The following is a 24,426-nucleotide window of genomic DNA, read 5'->3' as shown; positions in this document are numbered from 1 at the left end:
TCTAAAAGAAAAATGTCTTGTCTGGAAACCCACTTCTTGAAGTTAAATGAGAGAGTTGTGCCAAAATTTTAGAGCAATTCTTGTCTGAACAAGCCTTGTGCTTGACGTTTTCCTGTCGAAAATTCATGGGCTTCTTTCTTCCATCAATACACAACCTTTTTTTTTGCGTGTAAGCTTCGAGGAAGTTTCCCCATTAAGCTGTCTTAATACAGTAAGTCATTTATGACACAACTTCTATAAATGAACCCTACATCCACAAAACATCTTGCCGGTATCGTATACAACACTTCTCTCATATTCAGCCCCCCCTTGTTGGTGATGTTACTCATTTTTTTTTGAGAGGAAAGTTGTATACAACAACTTTTTGAAATAATTTTCTCCATTTTGACATACTAATATAATGAGTGGTATATACAGAGTACGTATTTTTGTTTTGGTCAAGATGGTTTGAAACGTGAAAGATGCTTTTTATCATATTATGAATCTGACAATGTAAACATTGATTTTACGTACCGATTAAGATACTTAGGGCCCGTCTGGTAACGTTTTAGGAGAATGTTTTTTTAGAATATTTTCAGAGAATGAAAACAAGAAAATAAATTTGCATTTTCAGGAAATGAAAATGCGTTTGGTAGATTAATTAGAAAACATCTTCAGAAAACAAAAACAATGAAAACGTGTCTAGTAGTACAATTTGAAATAATAATATATGAGTTATTTTTATGAAAACGTTTCCTATGAGAATGAAAACACTTTTTTGTTTGTTTTCTATAAGTACACATGAATGTTTTCTATTTTTGGGCCACCGAACGTGTTTTTGACTCATTTTTGTTCTCTGAAAATGAAAACAACCCCTTAAAACGTTACCGAACGGGGCCTTATATTCACACTCCTATAATACTCGTTTTTTTACCTATACATTACAGTCACGATCTGGCTTGAAGCTTGGTGCTTTGGTTAGATTGCATTTCAAATGAGTTAGGTGATTTTACATTTGATTTTGATCGAACCAAATAAAAGATCACCACCATCGGTCATCAAATTCTACCAGCTCTCTCCAACTCCTTACTCTTTTTCATTATGAATTAACACCGCCACGTCAATCATGTCGACCGCAGCTCATGATTTGTATTTTGGACGTTGTACAGTTATTCTACTGTCTTTTTCTAAAGTTCGTACCTTACTATTTGTAAGAGTACAACAACACTTTGGATATCAGCCACTCACACTTACTTAGACTTGAAAAAGATAAAAGAATAGTACCTGATAAAATCAACTTGTCTTATCAAAACAAGGTCTAAGTTAATGCCAACAGGTCTATATTTCAATGGTAAGATGATTCGTTTACAGATCAGTTTTCTCAGATTTAAATCTCTTTTTTCTGTCACCTTTCCCTTCCAAACTTTCACTAAAAACAAAATGTCCAAGTTAATATTTAGTTCAGTTCACTAAAATACTCGCCCCATTTGCACTCGAGTTTGATCTTACTTTTCGTAAATCAAAGTGATATGGAGTGCTTCATTGAGAGTCGACGACGGCGACGAAGGGATGAATGAGTTTGCACTTGGATTTAATTTCTGAAAAGGTACATTATCTCATTGGCTATACAAACTTCCAAAACCAGCAGATACATACTGGGATATGTATGGTCAACAATTCATGCGTGCCTCCCTATAGTTCTTTGTTTTGAATTGTCTTTAGGCTAAACGATAAACACTGAGGCCCTTTCATTCAAAAAGAACAAAAAGGAATAAACGATGTAGTGTGTAGCCAAAAATTATTCATGGGGTCAACAATTCATAATTAACATCGAACTCATCAAACACACAAAATTATTAAGTATTGCTTCGTAACTAATTGCAATTTTTAATTTTTATCCCTAATTCTTTTAAAATAAACTTAATTTATGTACAAATGTTTTACTTGAGAATGAATAGTGTATTCTAATCCTAATTTTTGAGCAAAGAACCTATTAGTGTAGTCTGTTTGGAGTAATTGCTCTCTCAGGACAGGTTCGGGTTTGAGTCTTAGCATCTGTGTAGTGTGTGTGAGTTTAATATATTAACGCCTCTCTCAATAGGAAAGGTCTTGTAAAAAAATCCTAACTATTCGAAGACACAACTAATTCTTGATATATTAGCATAAAAACTATGAAAATAATTGTTAAGAATTTTCTTTTTGTTGAGGGTTGTGAGGAAGAAGAACTGATGGAATTAAAATTATAAAAGGGGGTAGGCCTTAAAATTTGGTATTAAATGAGTCAAACTTTTTGGTTACAATATGCAAAACGTCACACCCCGCAAAAGTATTTTCACATGGAATGTACACAAAATGACTGCTATTATCACATGGAATGTATTTTTTTTAAAGAAAAAAGGTGAAGTAACATTGACAAAGCCACATTCTGGCCTAAAATCTTTGCTCAAAGCCCATATTGAAACCCCAACAAGAAAAAAAAATAAAATAAAATAAAATTAACGGCCATGATTTGAGGTGGGAGCCCATGTACAAATCAAATGCGTTTTGAGTAATTTACTTATCAAACCAAACTTCCCACCAAAATCCCATATCAACAAGATATTGATTTTGTTTTGGCTCTCATCGATCTTATATAATTGTAATTCAAGTTTTGTTTGGAATTCTATATATTCGCAGTTTGAAAGAGTAACTGACAGAGGGTCTTTTTGCTTTTGACTAGAGCTACCTGTATACAAGTAAGTTTCTCAACCTTCTTGGACTTGGAGGTCCTTGGATTTAAGATTGAACAAAACTTTGAAAGCTGAGTCTTATTTGTTTATTCTCCTTTTTGTTTGAGTTTGTAACTATTTTGACTTGTTTATGTTAGATATAGTTCTTTAATTTACTATAAGGTGCTACTTGTTAAGACTATTCGAGGTTTTATTTCAAAGATATACGCTTAATTTTTTTGTTCTTTTTTTTTGAAATTCAAGGAGTGGAAGGATGAGGGTCGAACTTTTATGGTGAGCTAGCTCTATCACTAGAGCTTTAAACTCACCACGATAATAATATAAGTGCGCACATCTTAATTTTGGTTATTTATTAACTTGAATCTAATAACTTTCATGATCTTGTTATATAACATTTTAACTGGACCACAAATCTGATTGTGGGTTTTGGATTTTGTCATGAATGCTAACAAGGTAATTACAAAAATCCACAATTGAATGGAAAATCCAGAAAAATATGTACATATTAAAAATTGTAATTTATAAAATACTAATTCGTTTTCCCCTGTTTAAAATTCATGTCACATATATTTTCAGGTAACCACAAAGAACTGAAAAAGTGAAAGAACATCAGGTGGGCTCTGATATATTATGGAAATGGACAAGGAGAAGGAATGTTTGACTATGCCTCAAGCTTTGGGAATTTGCATGTATTTTTGCTTCACAGGTGCTATATGGGGATCATTTTGTTTGATTAAGATTATGAAGAGCAATGAAGACCATAAACTATCATTAACCTTGGTCGTTTACTTCATTGTTGTTCGTCATATTTTGGTCATTTTTTTCTTCGCAGTAACTACGAAGTTTTTTGTTGAAGTGGTGCATGAAGTCATAACCAGACAAAGAAAAGTTGAGCCTCCCTGGACTGTGGAGGCAGGGGAGTGTAAATCCATGGTTTAGTAGTCAAGATATGGATGTTTGAACAGTTCAAATCATGGATGACGTGAAAGCGTGTTGTGTGCTTGCTTGAACTTATGTGTTCTAGTCTCTCAGCACGCGCTTTCGGCCCCACATACATTAGCAATTTCTTTCTTTACAATAAAATTGTTAGTTATTTGAAGAAAGATGCTCAATCCAACTTCTAAAACTCATTGTCACAATTTCTTTTTTCCTCTGGCCATTCCAAGTAAATCTAAATTTGATCAGATGGCGTTGCAGATTTTGGAATCTAAGTGTCAGAAAATAAGATGTCACAAAATCAACTGAAACATTGTTGATCTTCTGCAAATTGAACTAGATTTAAGTATATCCTACAATAATTCAACCGTATGATAGAACTGGCAGTAAGAAAGAAAATCGACCGCTTCATAGTACTAATTCAGCTAGAAACTTATACAAAGGATACTAATCAGGAAACCATTTTCACAAAATGAGTGTAAGAGCTCCAATCAAACATAGAAAAGGGAAGAACAAAATTAGGTGTTCTAGGCCTGCTTGATTACCCCCGATCTAGCCTTCAGATTGAGAAAGATTGCCCTGAAATAAGCAAGTTAAGAAGGAGTAGGTTTAGTTGCACAATGATCTGAATTGCATTAGATATTTATGACACAAGTAAAAAATATGCCACAAAACGCTATATATATTCTTTTTCTTTTAAAATTAATATAGGGTTTCATGTTAGTATTGACTCTATGATCATTCATTAGCTATAAATCATTACTTAACAGTCCATATGAGGTATTAGTAATACCGTAATAGATATGTACAGGACAGTATCTGAGAAGCACTAATACAATGTGGATACGGCAACCTTGTACAACTATCCTTTTTTCTTATTTTAAAGAGGGAACAAAGAAGAAAAAATATAGCAGCGTACCAGCACGAGGCAACGAAGCTGTGAAACAAGACCCGGAATTGCAGGGGCATATACTGGTAATTCACCCAACCAACAATTGGCCAAAACTGCAACCATCATCAAGTCAGTATTTCCAAATCTTTGTTTCAAGGATAGCCTTGAGTATAAAACAACGAAATATGGCTAATATTTTATACCTTCCATGCTGTCAATTGAATAGAAGGGTAGTCCTTTCGAACTTTACTCTTGACTAAATTCCATGGTCTTCCTGCAATGCAAAGTTTAAAAAGCATTGCATCAGTACAAGTCTACTATCATGATTCTTGATTCACAGTTGCCAAAGGAACAAGTGACAGGAGACAGGTAATTTGTTGGATGATAGATCAAAACATATTAAGGCATGAATTTAATATGATATATGGATAAAAATCATAAAGACCAAGAAAGAATATGCAGAATAAGATGAATTCAGCTTCAGCACCAAAATTTCATTATCATTTCTTCAGTATCTATTTGGCCTGAACACAGATTCCAAACATACTCTATCAAGATATCACATATTACAGAACTGGAACTCTGCTCTTAAGAATGAAATTGACGTTTGAAATGAGGGAACGAAAACAACTCATAAACATGGAGAAACTGGAGCTTGGNTTTCAAGGCAGGATTCTCTAAAGTAAATAGTTTGGTGGTTTAATAACCTTTAGAAACAGAACAAAATTTCAGTCTAAATGATAAACTAAACTATGCAATAACTATAACTTTAGATTTCGCCCCTTTTAAACTCAAGCCCACCACAATAACAGCTTAAAAACATCCAATTAAAAGGACAGAGGTCTACACCCTGCAGCTTAAAATGCTCTAAAACCAGAAAATGTGAATTGATATATCCTACTAACTGACTCAAAGTATAGTATACACAGTAGACATCCTCTTGCCCCAGTTGGCGAACCAAAGAAAGAACAAACATAAAAGAAAAAAGACAAGAGAGCAATCAAGTCCTACCAAGCCATCATACTACTATAACTAAAGACCAAAAATTAATGGATACCAGATATCGAATAAGAGACAGATCAGTTAACAGTATACCAAAGATATGTGCATACCTTCAACCACCAAGCCATAGTACATCATGAAAAGCATGTTGTTCCAAGGGGAAGAAGTTAATTGTTCCAGCAAAACCTGATATTTGAAATTTTCATTCATCAATAGTTTACTCAAAAATTGCATTCAGGCTTCTGGCATTTATTTAACTCAAATTAGCATGAACAAAGCATGAGAATTATATGTTGGAAAGCACAAAAATTGACTTCACAAAAAACGATTACCTTCTTTGCAATAGTTTTGTTGTCCTTCTTTCCCTTGAATATTATATCCATCAATTTGTGGAGGAAGTGCCCAAATGGTCCCCCATACCCGAACCCATAGAGCTGAAAACGAATTTAAGCTTCAGATTCCAACATGATATACATGATCATGACATAACACAATTATATATAACCTGATAAGCATACCAGTCTATAAGAGAAAAGGCCAATGTAAATTTTTTGAATTTCAATTCATTACATGGTTGCTAAGATGAATATATTCTAGGAAACCACAACTGCATAAGAAACAAGGAAACATATATAGTTCCTTCTTCTGTCCACCATTTTCTCTGCAGCCACACCAATTTTGATAATCTCTTATAAAGTTCAGACCAAAATTGAGAATATAATCCAACCCATTTAGCAATTTGTTAAAGAAACAATAATTTTAAACATCATGATCAAAATAGGCATACCATTATCAAAAGCAGTCTTCTCAATTGAAGCTTTTTGATCCCAGAAATCTTCTGGGCTATTGCATCACTACACCCAGCTAAAACTCCAGATGTAATTGCCTAGTAACCCATCAATTCAAAGCAAATAAACCAAAAAATTTAATGACTTATACACCAAAAAGCAACAAAATATTCAAAAACAGGCCCGAGTTTTCATCTTTGAATTGAAATCTTTACAAAGACATAGTAAGAAAAACAAAACGAAAAGAAAAACTGGGTATGATTCAAAAACTGAAACAAACCTTAGTTCTGAGAGGGTGGGATTGAAGCTGTATGAGATATTTTCTCCAAGCCTCGTTGACTATTTCAGACATGGCGACTCCAACGTTCTTTCCCTCTGTTTTTCTCAGTAGAGGAGAGGGTTGCGTTTTGAGTCTTATAAAGATTCAGAAGAGCTGAAAAATTGAAATGGGGTTTTATAGCACTCGATTTTTATAATGGTATTCATTTATTTTAATCATTAACGACAAGTTGGGGTTAGGTGGTGTGAGAAAGTAGTGTGTATGATCAAAGAAGACCAGTAGCCTCCAGGAAAATAAGGAAGACGACTACCGGTTTATAGTCTTATAATAACATTTGTCAGGAAAAGTTCAAGCTAAAGTTACAATTTAAGTTTGGAATAAATTTAATATAAAAAAAACAATTTTGTCCCTTAATTTTAATTCTATCAAACTATTTATTTGGTGCTCGCGTGCAAGTTTATTTCGGTTAGCGTTTTATTTTATTCATTCCACATAAGCTATATTGGAACGAATGAAATATATAGCAATCAGTGCTTTTAATTAGGCGTGCTTCTAGAATAACTAAAAGCGATTTTGACAGTATTTGTCTGAAAAATTTAGAAATGCTTTTGAGTCATAAAAGCGTTTTTTGGAGAAACAAATGCTCTATACTTCTTCAAAAAGCACTTGCTATGTGCTTCTTTAAGAAGCACTTTTAAATGCTTTTCCAAGAAGCACTTGAATCTTGAATTTTTTTAATGAAAATTCAAGATTTTTATAATAAAAGCGCTTTTATTAAAAACGCTTTTGAACATAAGCACTTCCTAGAGAAGCAATCCCCTTAAAATAGATGGCGCTTGCATGAAAGACAAAAATAGCCTATACATGTCCCTTTTAGATGTGACAGTTACACATTCATTCACGTAGTGTTATTAATCACAAGTTATTGTAAAATAAAAAATAAAAAAATAAAAAAATAAAAAAATAAAAAATAATAATTCAAACAAATATGAATAATAAGTCAATAGAGATATAAATTTAATATAAACGAGATAAACAAAACAGACTTGATCAATCGATAAAGGCCTGCAAATTACTAAAATTGTCCTAAAGACAAAATTCCATGCCATTATTCAGTGCTTGTAGTTTTTCCGACGATCATCTATTTAAATTCCTAATCTTGTTGTGTTCCTCTCAATACACAAGAGAATATATAATGTTGTTATTTATGTTAGTTCAATTTTCAAGCTAATGTGAAAGTAAATAACCTGATTTTAATCAATCAAACAAGACCTAATTTTTTTATCAAAAAATAAAATTTGAAAATTGTAATTTCCTATTAATATTATTTAATATAAGCCTAAGCCCAAATACAAAGTTAGGGCCAAGGTCATGTCCACAACTTGGCCCAACTCAACTTACTAATTAGGATAAAGACTATGACAAACTTGTAATTTTACAAGGTGAGACAAAGATAGAATGAAATTTCACTTTAAGCTCCAATAATTATATCATGAGTGGATAATATAATTTAGATTTCATGAACTTATGATATGGTATAAATAAAAGATAGATGTCTTATAACACGAGAGAATTAATAACAACACGTGTTAGTGTGATGAAAGTTTCTCCAGTGTCAACATTTTGCCACTCAATTGATCAAAAATCTTGTTTTTGTCTTAATTGCAATTGTTAAGCTATAGCCTTTATGATTGATTTAATTGAAATTACAATTTTAATACTAAAATGGAAATTGACTTGGATTACAAGGATATACATTGTAATGTGGCCAAAGTTTAATGAATTTGTTTTTGTCATTCAAGGACTCCGTATATTGTTGGTCAAAAGGTTGACTCTATACTTTATGGAAAGCCAAACTATAAAGTTGTAGTTGTAGTTAGGAGTGTTGAGTTGAGGTATTCGTTTGGTTGTTCCAGACTTGTGACTCTTTTGCTTGAATTTCTTAGGTCATGTGTGGCTACGAATGGAGATACATCTCATCATGAATTATGAATGCAATTTATCGCCGCAGTTCCAAAAAATAAAATAAAATAAAAATAAAATTACCATCTATAATCATGTCACACTTTCTCTCTCCTGAATTGTTTAAAAAATAAAATAAAAAATACAGTATAATTTAAGAGTCTTAAATTTGGTCAACTCATTCGGTTTTGATTAAATTGTAAAATGACAAACGAATTGCGATTAAGCCAATAACCAGTACTTTCTGACCAAAAGAAAGCCAATACTGATACCATCAACAGCAGCATTACATGAGTGTTGACCAAACCTAAGTTTGACAGAAAACCCAGTCAACTAATAAAAGAAATAGCATTTGATCTCTGTCTAAATTGTTGTTTCCAACCAAACATGATTCTTGCACATACAAAATAAATAAAAAAACAAACAAACAAGAAGAAATCAAAGTAGAAAATAAACTAGTTTTATTATTTTGAGTACAAGCAATTAAAGCAAGCCTCATATCACATTTCATTCTTTTTTCCAATCATACCATTTCTTATCTTCCATTGTCTGGCCTTGAGTCAAGTATATCCCATCATCTTTGGCTTTCCATACGCAATGAGCTCCACCACAATCGTAAATAAACTCATACTTGGCTTCGAAGGCATCAAAAACGTTATGGTAGTCCTTATACCAGAAGTTGCAAAAGTAGAGTGTTGAACTGAATATGTTGACACGAAATTTCCATTCGTACTGCTCGTTAGGAGCGAGAGTATGGAGACCAATATCGTTGTCCTTGGATTTACAATGAGATGTGAATGTTTGGTTATTGCTGAGGTTGTTGACGATGCGCACGAAGTTCTTTGTGAAAGGTGTCGACGGCCATCGCCATGGAGTACCTAGACCAAATGATAAGGCAAGGAACAACACAACACAATACATCTGCCATATTCCTTTTGATCCCTTCATTATTTTTCAATCTTGATCACTGGGAGAGTCTGATATGGATGGACTGGGGCATTTGCATTCCTTGTGCTTTTATAGCAAAAAGACCGTACTGCTTCTATTTATTATTGTTGTCATTTTCTCTACCCTGTAATTAATACAAATTTTTTTTTCCTCACAAGCACACCGGGTGCAAAGTATTTAGATTAGGTGATATAGATGGTAGATGTTTTCTATGGTATAAGGAGGTTTTTACTTAAAATAAGAATTTTTCTGTTCTGGATTGTAAACCATTGATCGAAATTGTTTAGTTTTTAGGTTATCTTTCAGGTTTATCTATACAAAAGAATAATTAAATAAAAAATTATTTAGCCATTCCCGTTTCAATTTTGGATGACTCAAATAACTTCGGATCTAAATAATTTTTTTGTAAGGATAATTAAAATAAAGATGGTTCCGATCGTTGAAATATACATTTACCTAAGCAGAATAATGTGAGCGCTTTTCTTACCGTATGAACATCCTTAACATAGAAAAATTCATAGATAGAATATATAAGTTTATATGGTTAAATTTTGATGTGTGTTAATGTATATGATCTCTACTTGGCAAATATATATATGCTCTCTATGGTATATGACAGCAAAAAAAAGTTTTGCCGCATCATCATCGTTATCTTCATGGTCTCTATATGTCAACTTTTTTGTTAGGTTTGTTTCTCATCTCATCTCATCTTAAGATCTTTTTTGTTTTTGTTTTTTTTTCTTTGAGAAATTTTATGATTGCATTTATAATTCAGCCAAAAAAGTCAATAGCTATAAAGGGCCAATACAAACTAGCCACAAAAGGGCCATTACAATAACGGAGCGATCTAATATCAAAATTAAGACAATCTTGTGTGTCTCCACTAACGATCAGGCAGGATCGAAGAAACTCTGGTATAGGCATTCCAACTACGATTGCAAACTTAGAATTATAAAAAAGAGATAAAACTTGAAAAAATCAAGCCATAACAATATAAATAAAACTCTCACAAAGGAGAGATGAAAAGCTCTCACAAAGGAGAGATGAAAAACTCTCACAAAAGAAGAGGTGAAAACTACACAGAGAACCCAAAGAGTCTCTGCAACTTATTCCAAACATAAAGAAATTGTAAAAAAAAGATGGTGGTGGAGATCCGATGCCAAAATGTAGGTGAAGATTAGACGCTGAGTCGCAGCCGCCTATAATAGTTGGATGAAAATCATAACAAAACTAAGACAAATAAGGAAAACCCTTTGTCTCTGAAAATGGGGGAAGAGGTGAAAGGAGGAAGAGAAGAGGGGAGAGGGGGGAAGAACAATGGCTTCCTCCCCTCTCAAAGTGGAAAAGGCTCTAAGAGTGTTTTTGGGGAGAAAAGGGGCTAGGGTTTTTGGGACGTGATCCTTACCCTGTAGTTTACCATCTTAAGGTCTTGTTTGGTTCACGGAAAAGATTTGATGAGAAATAATTCCATGTTTTTTTTTTCTAAGGGAGGGGAAATGAAAGATTATTTTCCTATGTTTGGTAATGCTTAAACAATAGGAAATACCACTTTATTCATTTCTCATGTTTGGTTTGTGTAGGAATGTAAAACAAAGTTTGTTTAATTTTCCAATGGGTTTTTAACTCAAATGATCCTCAAACTTATACCCAAGTTGCATTTTGGTCCTTCAACTAAATTATTCATTCAAATGATCCACCAACTCTTTATTAATCGGCGCATTGGTCCTACTGTTATATTCTGTCAATGTTGCAGTCAAATATAAAGGTAAAACAGTCAAGTTAAATAAAATACTAAATAAATTAAAAACTAAAACAAAAAGAAAAAAAACCTCTCTCCATTTATCACCTCCCACCCCTTAGCCTGAGAACCATCAGGCCATCTTCTCCTCCCCGTACCCCACCCTCTCTTCCCCTCCCTCCCTGTCCTCTCATCCTTTCTCCCTTTCTCTCTCTTCCCTCTTTCTCTCTTCGAACAAACCTAGACCCAAGGGTTTTGTAGCAAACGAGCATGATCGGTAAAATAAGCTAACTTGTAGAAGGAGGCCACCATTATAATATGTGAATCCGAGTTATTCAACTCGGGCAAGCTCAAAATCGGTACTGGAATGTTAAGAGGCTATGGGTAGAACGTGCCCCTATATATCGTCTTGTAAGTGAAGGGTGCCCATGAGCTCTTGAACCATTCTAGGATATGCTATTTTTCTAATGTGGGATCTTGAGTCCTAACATTCCTCCACGCTTCCGTATCCAACGTCCTCGTTGGCCCATTCTGTCGACACTGACCCGATGGTAGCCCTTTCCTTCGTTTGAGGCAGCTTCACTCACCTATTATATTCAATAACTCGATATGGCATGATATCGATCATTTTTAATCTAGCCTACATGTTGCCGTTTCCATGAATTTGGGCCTAGTTACATGGTGAAACCAGACTCTGATACTAAATGTTAAGAGCCCATAATAGAACTTGCCCCTAAAAACTGGCTTGTGAGGGCAAGGTACCCATGAGATCTTAAACCACTCTAGGATATGCTAGCTATTTTTCCAATGTAGGATCTTGAGTCCTAACATAGAATAGTGGGCCTAGAGAAGCACCTGGAAAGTCTCGTGCTTTGAAGGAATCCATGAAATTCACAGTGTGGAAAGCTAATTGGGTTAAATTAAAGAGCAATTAAAGATTGTTGGGGTCTTTTCCATTGGAAGGCTTGTCCGGGCTTGTTGATTCTTGGATCACCATAGAGTGATAAATTTGAAAAACTTAGAGAAGGATGTGTGATCTCAATTGCATTACCCAATCAGTAAGGGCTGCATGTATTTATACTTCATTCAAGATTACATCAGGGAACTGAAACCCCTACTTACAAGGCTATTTGAAATTCAAACAATACAACATAAACAACACACTTAGATTTACACGGAATGAAATATTTAAAAGAGTCTTAACCAAAACTAACTCTTAGTGGATAACAAGTTGACTTGATCACAAACTCTTGAAACCGTAGGCAGAGTAGGACTTGGTCTAACATCCCCCCGCAAGCTGACAGGGGGGGAAGCCACTGAAAGCTTGGAAACTAGAAATTTGAAACGCAAAGAAGACAGGCCTTTAGTGAACAAATCAGCAATATGATCTTGAGAACAAATATAATTCACCAGTAACTGACCACGAACCACCTTTTCACGAACATAATGGTAATCAACTTCTAAATGCTTCGTGCGCGAATGAAAAATTGGATTCGAAGCTAGGGCAATGGATGTCGCACCAAATGGTCGGACAAACAAGATGTAACTTTAAGTCACGGAAAAGAGACTTTAGCCATGACTGTTCCGCAGCTGTGTAAGCCAGCTGCCGATACTCAGCTTCGGAACTCGAGCGAGACACCGTTTTGTGTTTCTTAGAACTTCATGACACAAGATTGGAGCCGAAGTAAATGCAGAAACCACCAGTGGAATGCCGAGTGTCAGGATTCCCAGCGTAGTCAGCATCGGAAAAGGCCGTGAGATGTGAAAGACCAGGTTTGTACAGAAGACCATGATTGTACGTGGCTTTAACATAGCGAAGTATCCTCTTGACTGCCGTCCAATGCATAGTTGTTGGAGAGTGCATGAACTGACAGACTTGGTTCACAGCATAGGAAAGATCGGGTCTGGTGATGGTTAGATACTGTAGCGCGCCAACTACACTCCGATACAAGTCTGGATTGTCATGTGGCTCACCATCATAAGCACTCAATTTCTGGCCGCAAGGAACTGGAGTTGAAATTGGTTTGGCATCCAAAAAGTTGGTACGCTTCAACAAGTCCAAGGCATACTTAGCTTGACTCAAATGCATCTGATCATTCATATATTGTACTTCAACTCCTAAAAAATAATGTAATGGACCCAAATCCTTCATGGAAAATAAAGTTCCCAGTTTTTTGATTAAGCAACCCATTTGTCGTGAGCTATTTCCTGTCAACAAAATATCGTCCACGTATATCAACAGAATTAAGTAAATACCTCTGTGATTGTAAACAAACAAACTATAATCACAAGTGGATGCTTCAAATCCCAATTGAAGCAAAAATTCTGAGAACCGATGAAACCAAGCACGAGGAGCTTGTTTCAAGCCATAGATACTCCGTTGCAGTTTGCAAACATAATTAGGATATTGCTGATCAACAAAACCAGCAGGTTGTCTCATATACACATCCTCGTTCAAAAATCCATGCAAAAATGCATTATGTACATCCAATTGTCTAATAGGCCACCGTTTGGAAACCGCAAGACTAAGAACAAGTCGTATGGTGCTGTGCTTCACCATAGGACTAAAGTTTTCTGTATAATCAATGCCATGCTTCTGATGAAATCCGTTGGCAACAAGCCTCGCCTTATACCTTTCTATTGAGCCATCCGCACGCTGTTTAAGCTTGAAAACCCACTTGTTAGGCAACAAATTCATTTGTGGATGATACGGAACACGTTTCCAGGTACCACAACGCTGTAGTGCGTTGAACTCTTGAACCATGGCATTCCTCCACTCATGTTGCTTGAAGGCCTAACTATAACAGGTTGGTTCAACGAGAGAATGATCAATATTAACATGCAATGCATATTTAGGATTACGTTTGTGAATGCCAGATTGGGAACGAGTAGTCATTCTTTGAGGTTGGATTGACTGTTGATTGGAAGACAGATCACCATGAGTATCAGTTGGCACAGATTGGTTTAGTTCAGGAACTGGTACTGCCTGTTGCTCATGTGAAGATGAAATGGTAGGCCTAGAGATTTGTAAAGGCATTGGGTTTGCCGTGGCTAGAGGATCAAGTAAGGCAGGAGTGGAGGGCAGGTTAGTAGGATTAGGAATATCAGATGCTATGGTGTTTGGTTGATGAAGGGACTGTAAAGGCGGGCTAGGAGATAATGGGTTGGCCTGGGGTGATGGAGATAAAAGAGGAAAAGTAAATAACAAGTCAGGGGAAGTATTACTACCTGTGGTTCCAATGCTGTCCAGGGAAGATGTGAGTTCCTTGAATGGAAAAGTGTCCTCATCGAATAGGACATGGCGAGACAAATAGATTCGTCTCGTGGACAAGTCTAAGCATTTATACCCTTGATGATTCAGTGAGTAACCTAAAAACACACATGATTTTGACTTTGGTTGGAGTTTATGTTGTGTATAAGGGACTAACCAAGGAAAACAAAGACAACCAAACACTTTGAGAGTTTCATATTTGGGAACTTTGGCAAACAATTTTTCATACGGCGATTTAGGGGACAAGGCACGACTTGGCAATCTATTAATTAAATAAGTAGCTGTTAAACAAGCATCCACCCAATATTTATTTGGAATATGGGCATGAGAAAGCATGACAATACTAGACTCAACAATGTGACGATGTTTTCGTTCGACAATACCATTTTGTTCAGGATGTTTTGGACACGAAAATCGTTGTGAAATGCCGTGAGATGCAAGATAATTTTGAAAAACATGACTTTTATATTCCCCACCTTCATCACATTGAAGGGGTTTGATGGAAGTATTGAACATATTTTCGACCTGTGCTTTAAATCTCACAAAAATTTCAAAAACTTCAGATTTTCTTTTCATTGGAAAAACCCAAGAATATCTAGAATAATCATCCACGAATAACACATAATAACGAAAACCATCAACTGAATTTACTGGAGAACACCAAACATCAGAATGCAACAATTGTAAAGGGAATTGAGAGACAGACTTGGAAATACTGAAAGGTAATTTAGTACTCTTTCCTAAGGGACATGACTGACAAAACGTTACATTGGAAGCACCAAGAACTGGTACTTTCTTATTGGAAATTAAAAACTTGACAGTAGACGAGGTAGGATGACCAAGACGTGAATGCCATTTTTGAGCCGAGACTCGAATGCCTACACACACTGAAATAGGGTAGTTAAACTGTCCACCGCCACCTGAAAATGGATATAAGCCATTCTCACATCTCCCGTGGAAAAGCGTCTTCCGGGTCTTGAGGTCCTTTACAAGGAAAAAATGAGGGAAAATAAGTATATAGCACTGATTGTCTAAGGTAAATCTATGGGCAGAAATAATATGTGTGGAGGCAGTGGGACATCTTAAGATATCTTTTAATTCAAATGAGCAAGATTTAGTACGTAATGTATTTGAACCAAGATGAGAAATAGAAATTCCAGAGTCATTACCTACTCCACCAACATTCTCATTACCGTTATACTCTTTTGGATTAACCAAATTCTGAAGATCTGGAGTGACATGTGCATTGGCACCAGTATCAAGTAACCACTGCCCATTGGTTTGTCGATTAAGAGTAATAGGAGAGGTAGCCATGGCAGTGAGTTTCTTGGCTGGGACCCTTCCTTCATACGCAGTATTCATTCACTGGTAGCAATCTAGGGCAAGATGCCCTTGTTTCCCATAAATCTGGCATGTAATCCTTTCACCTGTACCATTAAACCTTTCACCATTGTTTGCATAATTAGGTCTCACATTGTTATTATAAGGATTGGGGCGAGGATTGACACCACCACGTCCAGCAGCACCGCCACGTCCAGCTGGAACTGTTCCTCGTCCGTTGCCATGAAATCGTCCACCACGACCTCTGGCAGTGACAAAAGCATTAACAGAAGCAGCCTCCACAAGGGGCAGCTTGCTCAGTCATCCTTCTTTCTGTAGTCAGGAAGAGCGCCTCAAGTGTAGGGTACGTGATGAGAGTATCACGTGCCTAAGCAGCGTTCACTGTCATCTCATAAGCAGGTCCAAGATTGTTCAAGATAATCTGGACAAGTTCATCATCACCCACAAGTTTGCCAGCTAGGGCAAGGTTATCAGAAATAGCATTCATTTTATCAAGATAATCAGCAATCGACAAATCACCTTTTTTGGTTTGTATAAGTTCATTTCGCAGAAACAAGATGCGATTCTGGGATGTAGAAGCATAGCGTTGCTCAAGAGCCTCCCAGATATCACAAGAGGTCCTCTTGCTGGCCACGACCGAAAGCACAGACGGCGTGAGAGAGCCATTAATCCAGCTGAGTATCATTTGATCGTACTGCACCCAGGTTGTGTAAGCAGGATTGGGAGTTGTACTTCCAGAAAGCTGCAGGGAAGGACAAACAATGGTTCCATCAACATAACCCATCAGGTCCCGACTCCTGAGAATAGGTAAGATCTGAGCCAACCACAAAGGATAATTGGTACGGTCCAGCTTAATGTTTACAACTGAGGTGAAGGAAGAGAAGGGGTTCATGGTGGAATTTGGGAGAGTGGTGTTGATAGTTTGGGGGGAGTCACTGTTGCTAGAGTCGGCCATGGAAGCAAAGAGGAAAAAAAAAAAATAATTTGGATATGTGTCGTTAGACTGCTAGGGCTCTGATACCATGAAAAACTTAGAGAAGGATGTGTGATCTCAATTGCATTACCCAATCAGTAAGGGCTGCATGTATTTGTACTTCATTCAAGATTACATCAGGGAACTGAAATCCCTATTTACAAGGCTATTTGAAATTCAAACAATACAACAGAAACAGCACGCTTAGATTTACACGGAATGAAATATTTAAAAGAGTCTTAACCAAAACTAACTCTTGGTGGATAACAAGTTGACTTGATCACAAACTCTTGAAACCGTAGGCAGAGTAAGACTTGGTCTAACATAAGCCTTCGTTGCCCATTTTTATGAGTTAGCGAGAACTAGGCCCAAAGCATCTCGAGGGAGAAGCAAGTCCGAGGGGAGTACTCTGTTCTTCTTCTAGCGGCTGCTTATTTTGTGTTGATGTTTCCGGCAGCTAGACAAAGAGTTGGAGATGGTGCATTGATGTTGAACTGAGATTGTGTGAGCTTGACATGAGAGCTTGGAGTGTGGGAGCTAAAGACCCACAAGTTTAGCAAATGAGAATGCTTGTGCTTGGCTTGGTGTTGGATATGCTTGTGGTTGGGTGTTGATAATTTGTTATTTATGGTTATGGCTATGGGGATTTAAGAGTTTCAAGAGAAGGATGGAAGCTTGAGGTTTGAAGGCTATGATGTTTACAGATTGGAAGGAAGGAAAAGCTTGGGGTTATGCTTGGTGAGGCTTTATGAATTTAAGAGTTTCAAGAGAAGGTGGATGGGAAAAAAAGCTTAAGGCTTGAAGGCTATGGTGTTTATAGCTTGGAAGGGTATGGAGAGGAAGCAAAAGCTTGGAGTTATGCTTGGTGAGGCTTTATGGATTTAAGAGTTTCAAAAGAAGGAGGATGGGAAGAAAAGCTTGAGGCTTGAAGGCTATGGTGTTTATAGCTTGGAAGGGTATGAAGAGGAAGGAAAAGCTTGGAGTTATGCTTGGTGAGGCTTTATAGGGAGAATGGTTTCAAGGAGAGGAGATTATGGCTGGGGTGCTTGCAAGCTAGGAAATAGGTGTGATGATTGAAGAAGAGGGTTGATGGCTGCTGAGATGCTTGCAGCAGCCAAAGTAATAAGTTGTTGTGTTGCTCCAGCAGCTAAAGGAAGGGGCCTGATGGCTGAAGAAGGGGGTTGATAACTGCTGTGTTGCTTGTAGCAGCCGAATGAGAAGGCTTGATGGCTGAAGAAAAATTGGTCTATGGCTGCTGTGTTGCTTACAACAGTCGAATGATGGGTCATGATGGCTGAAGAAAAATTGGTGCAATGATTGCTAATTTATAGAGGGCGATGGTTTTCCTTTATTTCCAATAGGTAAAGGGAGGTGCTGGAACCAGCCTATTTCCAATGGTTAAAAGGGAGCAATGGGACATGTTATTTTCCAGTAGGTGAAGCTAGGTACCATAAACTGATTATTTCCTATGGGTAAAAGGAAGTGCTGGAAACGGCTTGTTTCTAGCGGGTAATAGGGAGTGCTGGAAAAGGCTTGTTTCCAACGGGTAAAGTTAGACATTTGAAAAATGACTATTTCCTATAGGTAAAAGGAAGTGCTTGAAAAATATTTCATTTGCTCACCCACATTGGAGAACTCTAAGTAATGGGCTTGGACTTTGGTGCTCCCAAGTAGTTAGCCCAAAGTCTTCATTATCGCCTTGTAGACCTCTGTAACCTTCCACACCACAATCCCTCGTACAAGCCCCATAAACCACATGACTTGGGTTCATGTGAGCTTGGTAGGTGATTGACATATGAAAAATGTATTATTGGTTTGGCATGGCATGTACACTATTTCTATATTTATTTAATAAATTAATTCCCAAAATACCGCTTGGATTAACGCATGACCAACATTATATGTTATATTGGGCTTCCCGCGACTTTTTTGCGCCTCAACAAAGATGAAAATTAAAGAGCATCTGCAGCCCCCTATCTCTTTGATCTCGTCTGGTTGGCTAGCCATGGTGGTTTTTCGGGTGATGGTTTTGGTGGAGATGGTGACTAGAAATTCTTTATTTAGGAAACTGAAGGCATATGGGGGAGAGAGAGAGAGGGGAAGAAAAGGACAGAGAGGGATAGAGAGAAAGAGGCGGGGAGAGAGAGGAAGATACAAGGATAAGGAGGGTTTGTGTGAAAGGGTGGTAGATTCAGTTCTGGGGTTTGTTGATGGATGTGGCTAGGGATTCAGGACGATGAGATGGGGATGAGGTTGGGTGGGCAAGTTTTTTTTTTTTTTGGGTTGCTTTTTGTTGTTGTTTTATTCTTTTATGGTTTTTAATTAATTTAAAAAATAAAGACAATTTTGTATTTATTTTTAACCATATTTTTTAGTTTTTTAGTTGTCGAAAGTCTTATTTACCCCCACAAATGTAGCATGTGCTACTCACATGACTAAATTTAACAGAAAATGTAATGGTAAGACTAATGCTATGATTAATAAAGAGTTGGTCGATCATTTGAAAGAATAATTTAGTTGAGAGACCAAAATGAAACTCATGTATAAGTTTGAGGACCATGTGAATTAAAAATATAATTTTCAATTATACCCCATATGAAATTGAATAATAAAAAATGCATTTAATGCTATATTGTAATTCTAAATTGTTCATGGGGACAAAATGATCATGAAAAATGTGCATTTAATGCTGGCCCATTTTCTCAAAGTTTCCCATGAGAAGGAAAAATGATACCCAAGGGGGGAGGATAGTTACATTTTCCTATATTTTCCATGTGCTAAGCAACCATTTTTTATGTCTAGACTTACCAAACATGGGAAAACAATTAATTTCCCACCCCTAAACCTCATTTCTCATGAACCAAATGCAACCTAATGACCTATGTGGTATAAGTTATTAAACCTCTAGAATTGGATAAGAATTCAATCAAGATAGAAACCATCAGATTCTGTCTAAATGAATGTAAATGAGACATATTAAACTCAATAAAAATTGTATATGTAATTATTTAGAAATTAATTGACAATAAAATAAAAAGTTAATTCAAATGAGCAATAAAACTATAGAAATATCACTAAGAAAGAGAGAGTTAGTTGGTAATAGATTTTAAATTAAGAAATGAATAACAAACATGAGTAATGTTATTCTTATCACATTTGTGAAGGAAGTTGAGGTTCCACTCCAAAACTAATTGGCAATGGGGGGAGTAGCCCAACTCCTTATAAGCCATTGCTAGGTTTCTCAACTTTCCAATGTTGGACTCTTTACCTTCACATTCTCACAATTTGTATACCACATTCTCATACCACTTTATTTGGCAGATGAAGTGGACAACTACATCAATTAAAAAGTGTCAATAAATCATAAAAGAAAAGAAAATGTTAAATTAATTTTAATTCATGTGGTTCTCCACCTCATCTGCCACATAAGGTGGTATGAGAATGTGATATATAAATGTGGTAAGAGTAGCATTATTCAACAAACATTATCACAAAAATTCTAATTCCTACAATTTATGTTCTTGGATTTGTGTACTTTAGTAACAAGTAGGGAAAAAGATTGGACCGCATGAGAATGGTTATTTTCTACTGACCACCCAATCAATGGGCCTTAAGCTTTTTCATACATGGAAAAGATCTTAATGACATGTTTACTAATCCGTAATCGGATGAGGAGGAGGAGTTAGATTGAGGAGAGTTAGAATCCATATTCCTATTGAAGTTGTTTACTAAATCATATGAAATCGGAGTAGTAGTGGTATTGATTCCTTACAAATTGTTTACTAAATTACCATGAATCAGAATTGAAACAAGTTTGATTACTAAATTGCCCTCATTGTTGGGTTAAAGTAGATGACAAATTTGAAATTTTAAAAATTGTGTGAGGATATAATAGGTGAAAAAGATAGATTCTTGATGGGTTAGTTCTCCAGGAATTAGAATACCACCTCCCACCCAAGAGTCCAATTCCTCCAAAATCAAGAGTTGAATTCCTGATTTTGTGTGAGTCCCACTTAGATTTTAATTCCTCTATATGAAATAAACACATGAGAAATCCATAATAAGAATTCAAATCCTTATTTTAATTATGATTACAGATTAGTAAATGTCATAAATTTAGTATTGATTATTGGGAGATTTTTTTTGGGTGAAGGATTATTGGGAGTTTTTTCCTTATATGAATAAAGCCATAAAATTTTACATTGACCATATTCTTCACAGAAAAAGGGACAAGTACTTATTTGGAACAAAAAAATAGTGATAAATTACAATTGAGTGTTGCTATTTCCATCTCCTGTCCTATTTCTCTCCACTCATCTTATCTTTCCACGCACCATCATTCTTAAAATACCCTTTAATTATTAAACAACAAGGAAATTACTAAGAAAAGACCTTTTCAGATTAGCGACAATTTTTTCTTTGTGCCAAGGAGGCAAGGAATTGTATGGGAAAATGCAATTGAGCTTCTCTTGGATTGCTTTCTTATTTCTAAAAGCGAGTCACTAAGAAACTTTTCTGTTTCAAGATTGTAAAAAGTAGTCATTGAAAAAGCTTCACAAAACCTTTCTTTTTCTTAAAGTAATTATTTGACAAAAGTTGAGGAAGTCATTGGGAAACCTACAAGACTCTGAAGAAAAACGAAGAAGAAAGAAAAAAAAAAAAAATTTTGGGGGGGTGGGGTGTGGTGTGCTTCCCACTACACAAATTAATTGTAAGTTGTAATAACGAAGTGGTGCATAAAGTGCCTCATACCAATTGAAAAAAATTCTTCTGAAACATTTGATATAGATATATATATATATATATATTTGAATTTTTACTGCACTTTGCCAGAAATATACTGAGACAGAATTTTTAATCCACCTTCCATTTTTTTATTAGGCACGTTTTTTTCTATTACATAGGGAGGGAGAAAGATCTGCCAAATCACCGCAGCTAAACAAACCCCATTGGCTATTAGGCACGCTTTCACCAACTAGATTCCCCAAAGATAAATTACAGCATTCACCCATTTATTCATGACATTTCTTTCAAGGAAAAAAAAAAAAAAAAACATGCCAAGAAAAATGACAAATACACAATACAATCAGGAAGAAAATACTGGAGAGATTAACTATCTAAACATGGAGAAAGCCTTTGGAGCAGCATTTGGTGGTCCAGTCCAACCTACAATAATATTCACAAAAATAAGATGTGTATTAGGAGAACCATAATTAATAATAAACACATAATTATATATCATAATTGTGCGGATTAAATTTAGAACCTTTGGATGGATCCAAGCCTCTAATTTTGAGCTCGGCATGCTCTTGGCAAAGGGCGCATGAGTCACAGAAGAAATGAACACCACAATCACAACAAGGTTTGTCTGGTAAGCCAAATTTCGTACGCAATTTCTCTCTGTAGATGCATGAGTAGATCCAGTGGAATTGGACCATCATCAAGCAGCAGTATGCACAACCCTGTGCACAGCATGCTAAACGCAAACCAAGCCCACCATATGCAAAAGCTCCAATTAGTAAAGCAACAATTAAACTCAGCCCATCACTTGCAGGTTATTAAAAATATAATTTATGTGTTGATTGCTTTTATCAAAATTATAGTTCAAATTAATAATCTGATAATGTAGTAACCAGCAAAAGTGTGTTGAACTCGCAAAGAGCTTGTAGCGTGAGTGGTTATGAGCATTTACTTTTGCACTTGGAGAAAGACTTTCATGAAGCTATTCCCGGCTAATAACGTTGTGACACGCGTGATAACACTTCTACATGTCATAATATTATTGGTCGGGAATAACATTGTTTATGCTATCCCAGTTGCAACTATATATTCAACTAATTATTTGGGCAAAAAAAGTCACTAAATATTAAGTTACATGGGCCGGGGATTCCATGGTCTTAACTCTAATGAAGAAATGTTTCCAAATTTTAGGTCATGCTTTGATATCAATAAGCCCAGGGGATTAAAGATGCACCTCAGCATTTGATCTGTGCACCCAGTTGGCTAATTATATATACTTACAACTTCGTCCTTCATCTACAACTTCTGCAATCCGGCCGAAGGTAACACATGGGAGAAGGTATGTTATGCAACCTACACCACAGTTACATGAATTAATTCACCAAATAGTTTGAAGTAGTGCATGTAATTCAATAGTAGCTTAGAATTAGAGGTGCCAAATTTTAGCAAGAAATAAAGAGAGAGACAGAGAGCTATATATAATTTTACATGTAGAGATCTCATTTCCACAACTGAAAAGGCTGTTTGTACCATAACTGACCGAGCAACTAGCTAGGCTAGATCATTCGAGTGCCATGCTTTGAGAGGTCATCACCTTAGCCAAAGAAGCAGCATCAACAAATCACAACTCTAAGCAAAGCAAGAGGAGTCCCACATCGGAAAACTACAAGAGATGGAGACTCCCCCTCACCTATAAAAGAAGACTACTCTTTCCTTAGAAGGGGACTGGCTCTTGAGTACTCTCTCTTCTAGATCCATCTCTAGGCTGAGCTTCTCACTTGTTATCTTTATATTTGGGTCTAACCCCCTTGTACAAATGTAAACAAACATTATCATAATGAGAACAGCCTTCTCCGTGGACGTAGCCCATTATTCGGGTGAACCACGTATATCTTGTCTTCTATATATCGTTTGCCCAAATCCTCACACACTTGGTGAAGGTCCTCACCTTCAGCCATCATCCATCACACCTCATCACTAAGTTGGACTCAACCTTGGCCTAACCATTTTGAGCATCAACAGTTTGGCGCCGTCTGTGGGAAACGACGCAAAAGGCTTCTGTCGTTCTCCCTTTCTTCAGTGCCCTTCGGCACCCTGCCATCATTCGGCGAGAATGCCTTCGGCACCCCGCCATCATTCGGCGAGAGCGATGCCTTCGGCACCTCGCCATCCTTTGGCTAGAGCGATGCCTTCGGCACCCCCGTCATCATTCGGCAAGAGCTATAACTTCGGCATCCCCGTCATCATTCGGCGAGAGCGATGCCTCCGGCACTCCACCATCATTCGGCGAAGTACCTTCGGCACCCTGCCATCATTCGGCGCGCGTGATGCCTTCGGCACCCCCGTCATCATTCGACGAGCGTGATGCCTTCGGCACCCCCCGTCATCATTCGGCGAAAGTGCCTTCGGCACCCTGTCATCATTCGGCGAGAGCGATGCCTTCGGCATCCCCGTCATCATTCGACGAAAGTACCTTCGTCACCCTGCCACCATTCGGCGAAGAGCTATGCCTTCGGCACCCCCGTCATCATTCGGCGAAAGTACCTTCGGCACCCGGTCATCATTCGGCGAGAGCGATGCCTTCGGCATCTCGCCATCCTTCGGCGAGAGCGAGGCCTTCGGCACCCCGTCATCATTTTGCGCGAGCCATGCCTTCGGTACCCCACCATCCACACCACACTACTTCGAAGAAGACTAGCGAGAGCTCTACCCCAAACCCTTGTTAAACACCAGCCAAAGCCAAGACGGAACAAACAAAAAAAAAAAAATGGCTAGACCCTTGCCGAACGGCAAGGGCCATGGAGAAATTTTGGAGTCTTAAATTTTCGAATGGCTCGGCTCATTCGA

The 24,426-nt window shown here is 36.9% G+C and overlaps 1 protein-coding gene and 1 long non-coding RNA gene across 3 annotated transcripts; one reads left to right on the top strand and one right to left on the bottom strand.

Moving 5' to 3' along the window:
• Positions 1-2,481: 2,481 nt before the first annotated feature.
• On the top strand, positions 2,482-3,847 carry LOC117616395. 2 transcript variants are annotated; one of them, XR_004584133.1, is made up of 3 exons: positions 2,482-2,714; positions 2,952-2,981; positions 3,285-3,847. It is a non-coding gene; the product is annotated as an uncharacterized LOC117616395 (long non-coding RNA). The 2 variants fall into 2 exon arrangements; XR_004584132.1 differs by lacking the exon at positions 2,952-2,981 and having other exon boundaries at positions 2,520-2,714.
• Positions 3,848-3,937: 90 nt separating this feature from the next.
• Positions 3,938-6,908, bottom strand: LOC117616394 (peroxisomal membrane protein PMP22). Its single transcript, XM_034345702.1, has 7 exons — positions 6,607-6,908; positions 6,326-6,424; positions 5,871-5,972; positions 5,649-5,724; positions 4,740-4,810; positions 4,564-4,649; positions 3,938-4,223 (listed from the first exon to the last, which is right to left on the bottom strand). The coding sequence occupies exons 1-7, from the start codon at positions 6,676-6,678 to the stop codon at positions 4,172-4,174; spliced, it is 558 nt and encodes a 185-aa protein (XP_034201593.1). The 5' UTR covers positions 6,679-6,908; the 3' UTR covers positions 3,938-4,171.
• Between the last annotated feature and the right edge of the window lie 17,518 nt (positions 6,909-24,426).

Source organism: Prunus dulcis, chromosome 1 (assembly GCF_902201215.1).
Source record: "Prunus dulcis chromosome 1, ALMONDv2, whole genome shotgun sequence".
Classification (NCBI taxonomy): Eukaryota; Viridiplantae; Streptophyta; class Magnoliopsida; order Rosales; family Rosaceae; genus Prunus; species Prunus dulcis.
The sequence above is the reverse complement of the archived record's forward strand: the minus strand, read 5'-3'. Positions and strand labels throughout refer to the sequence as shown.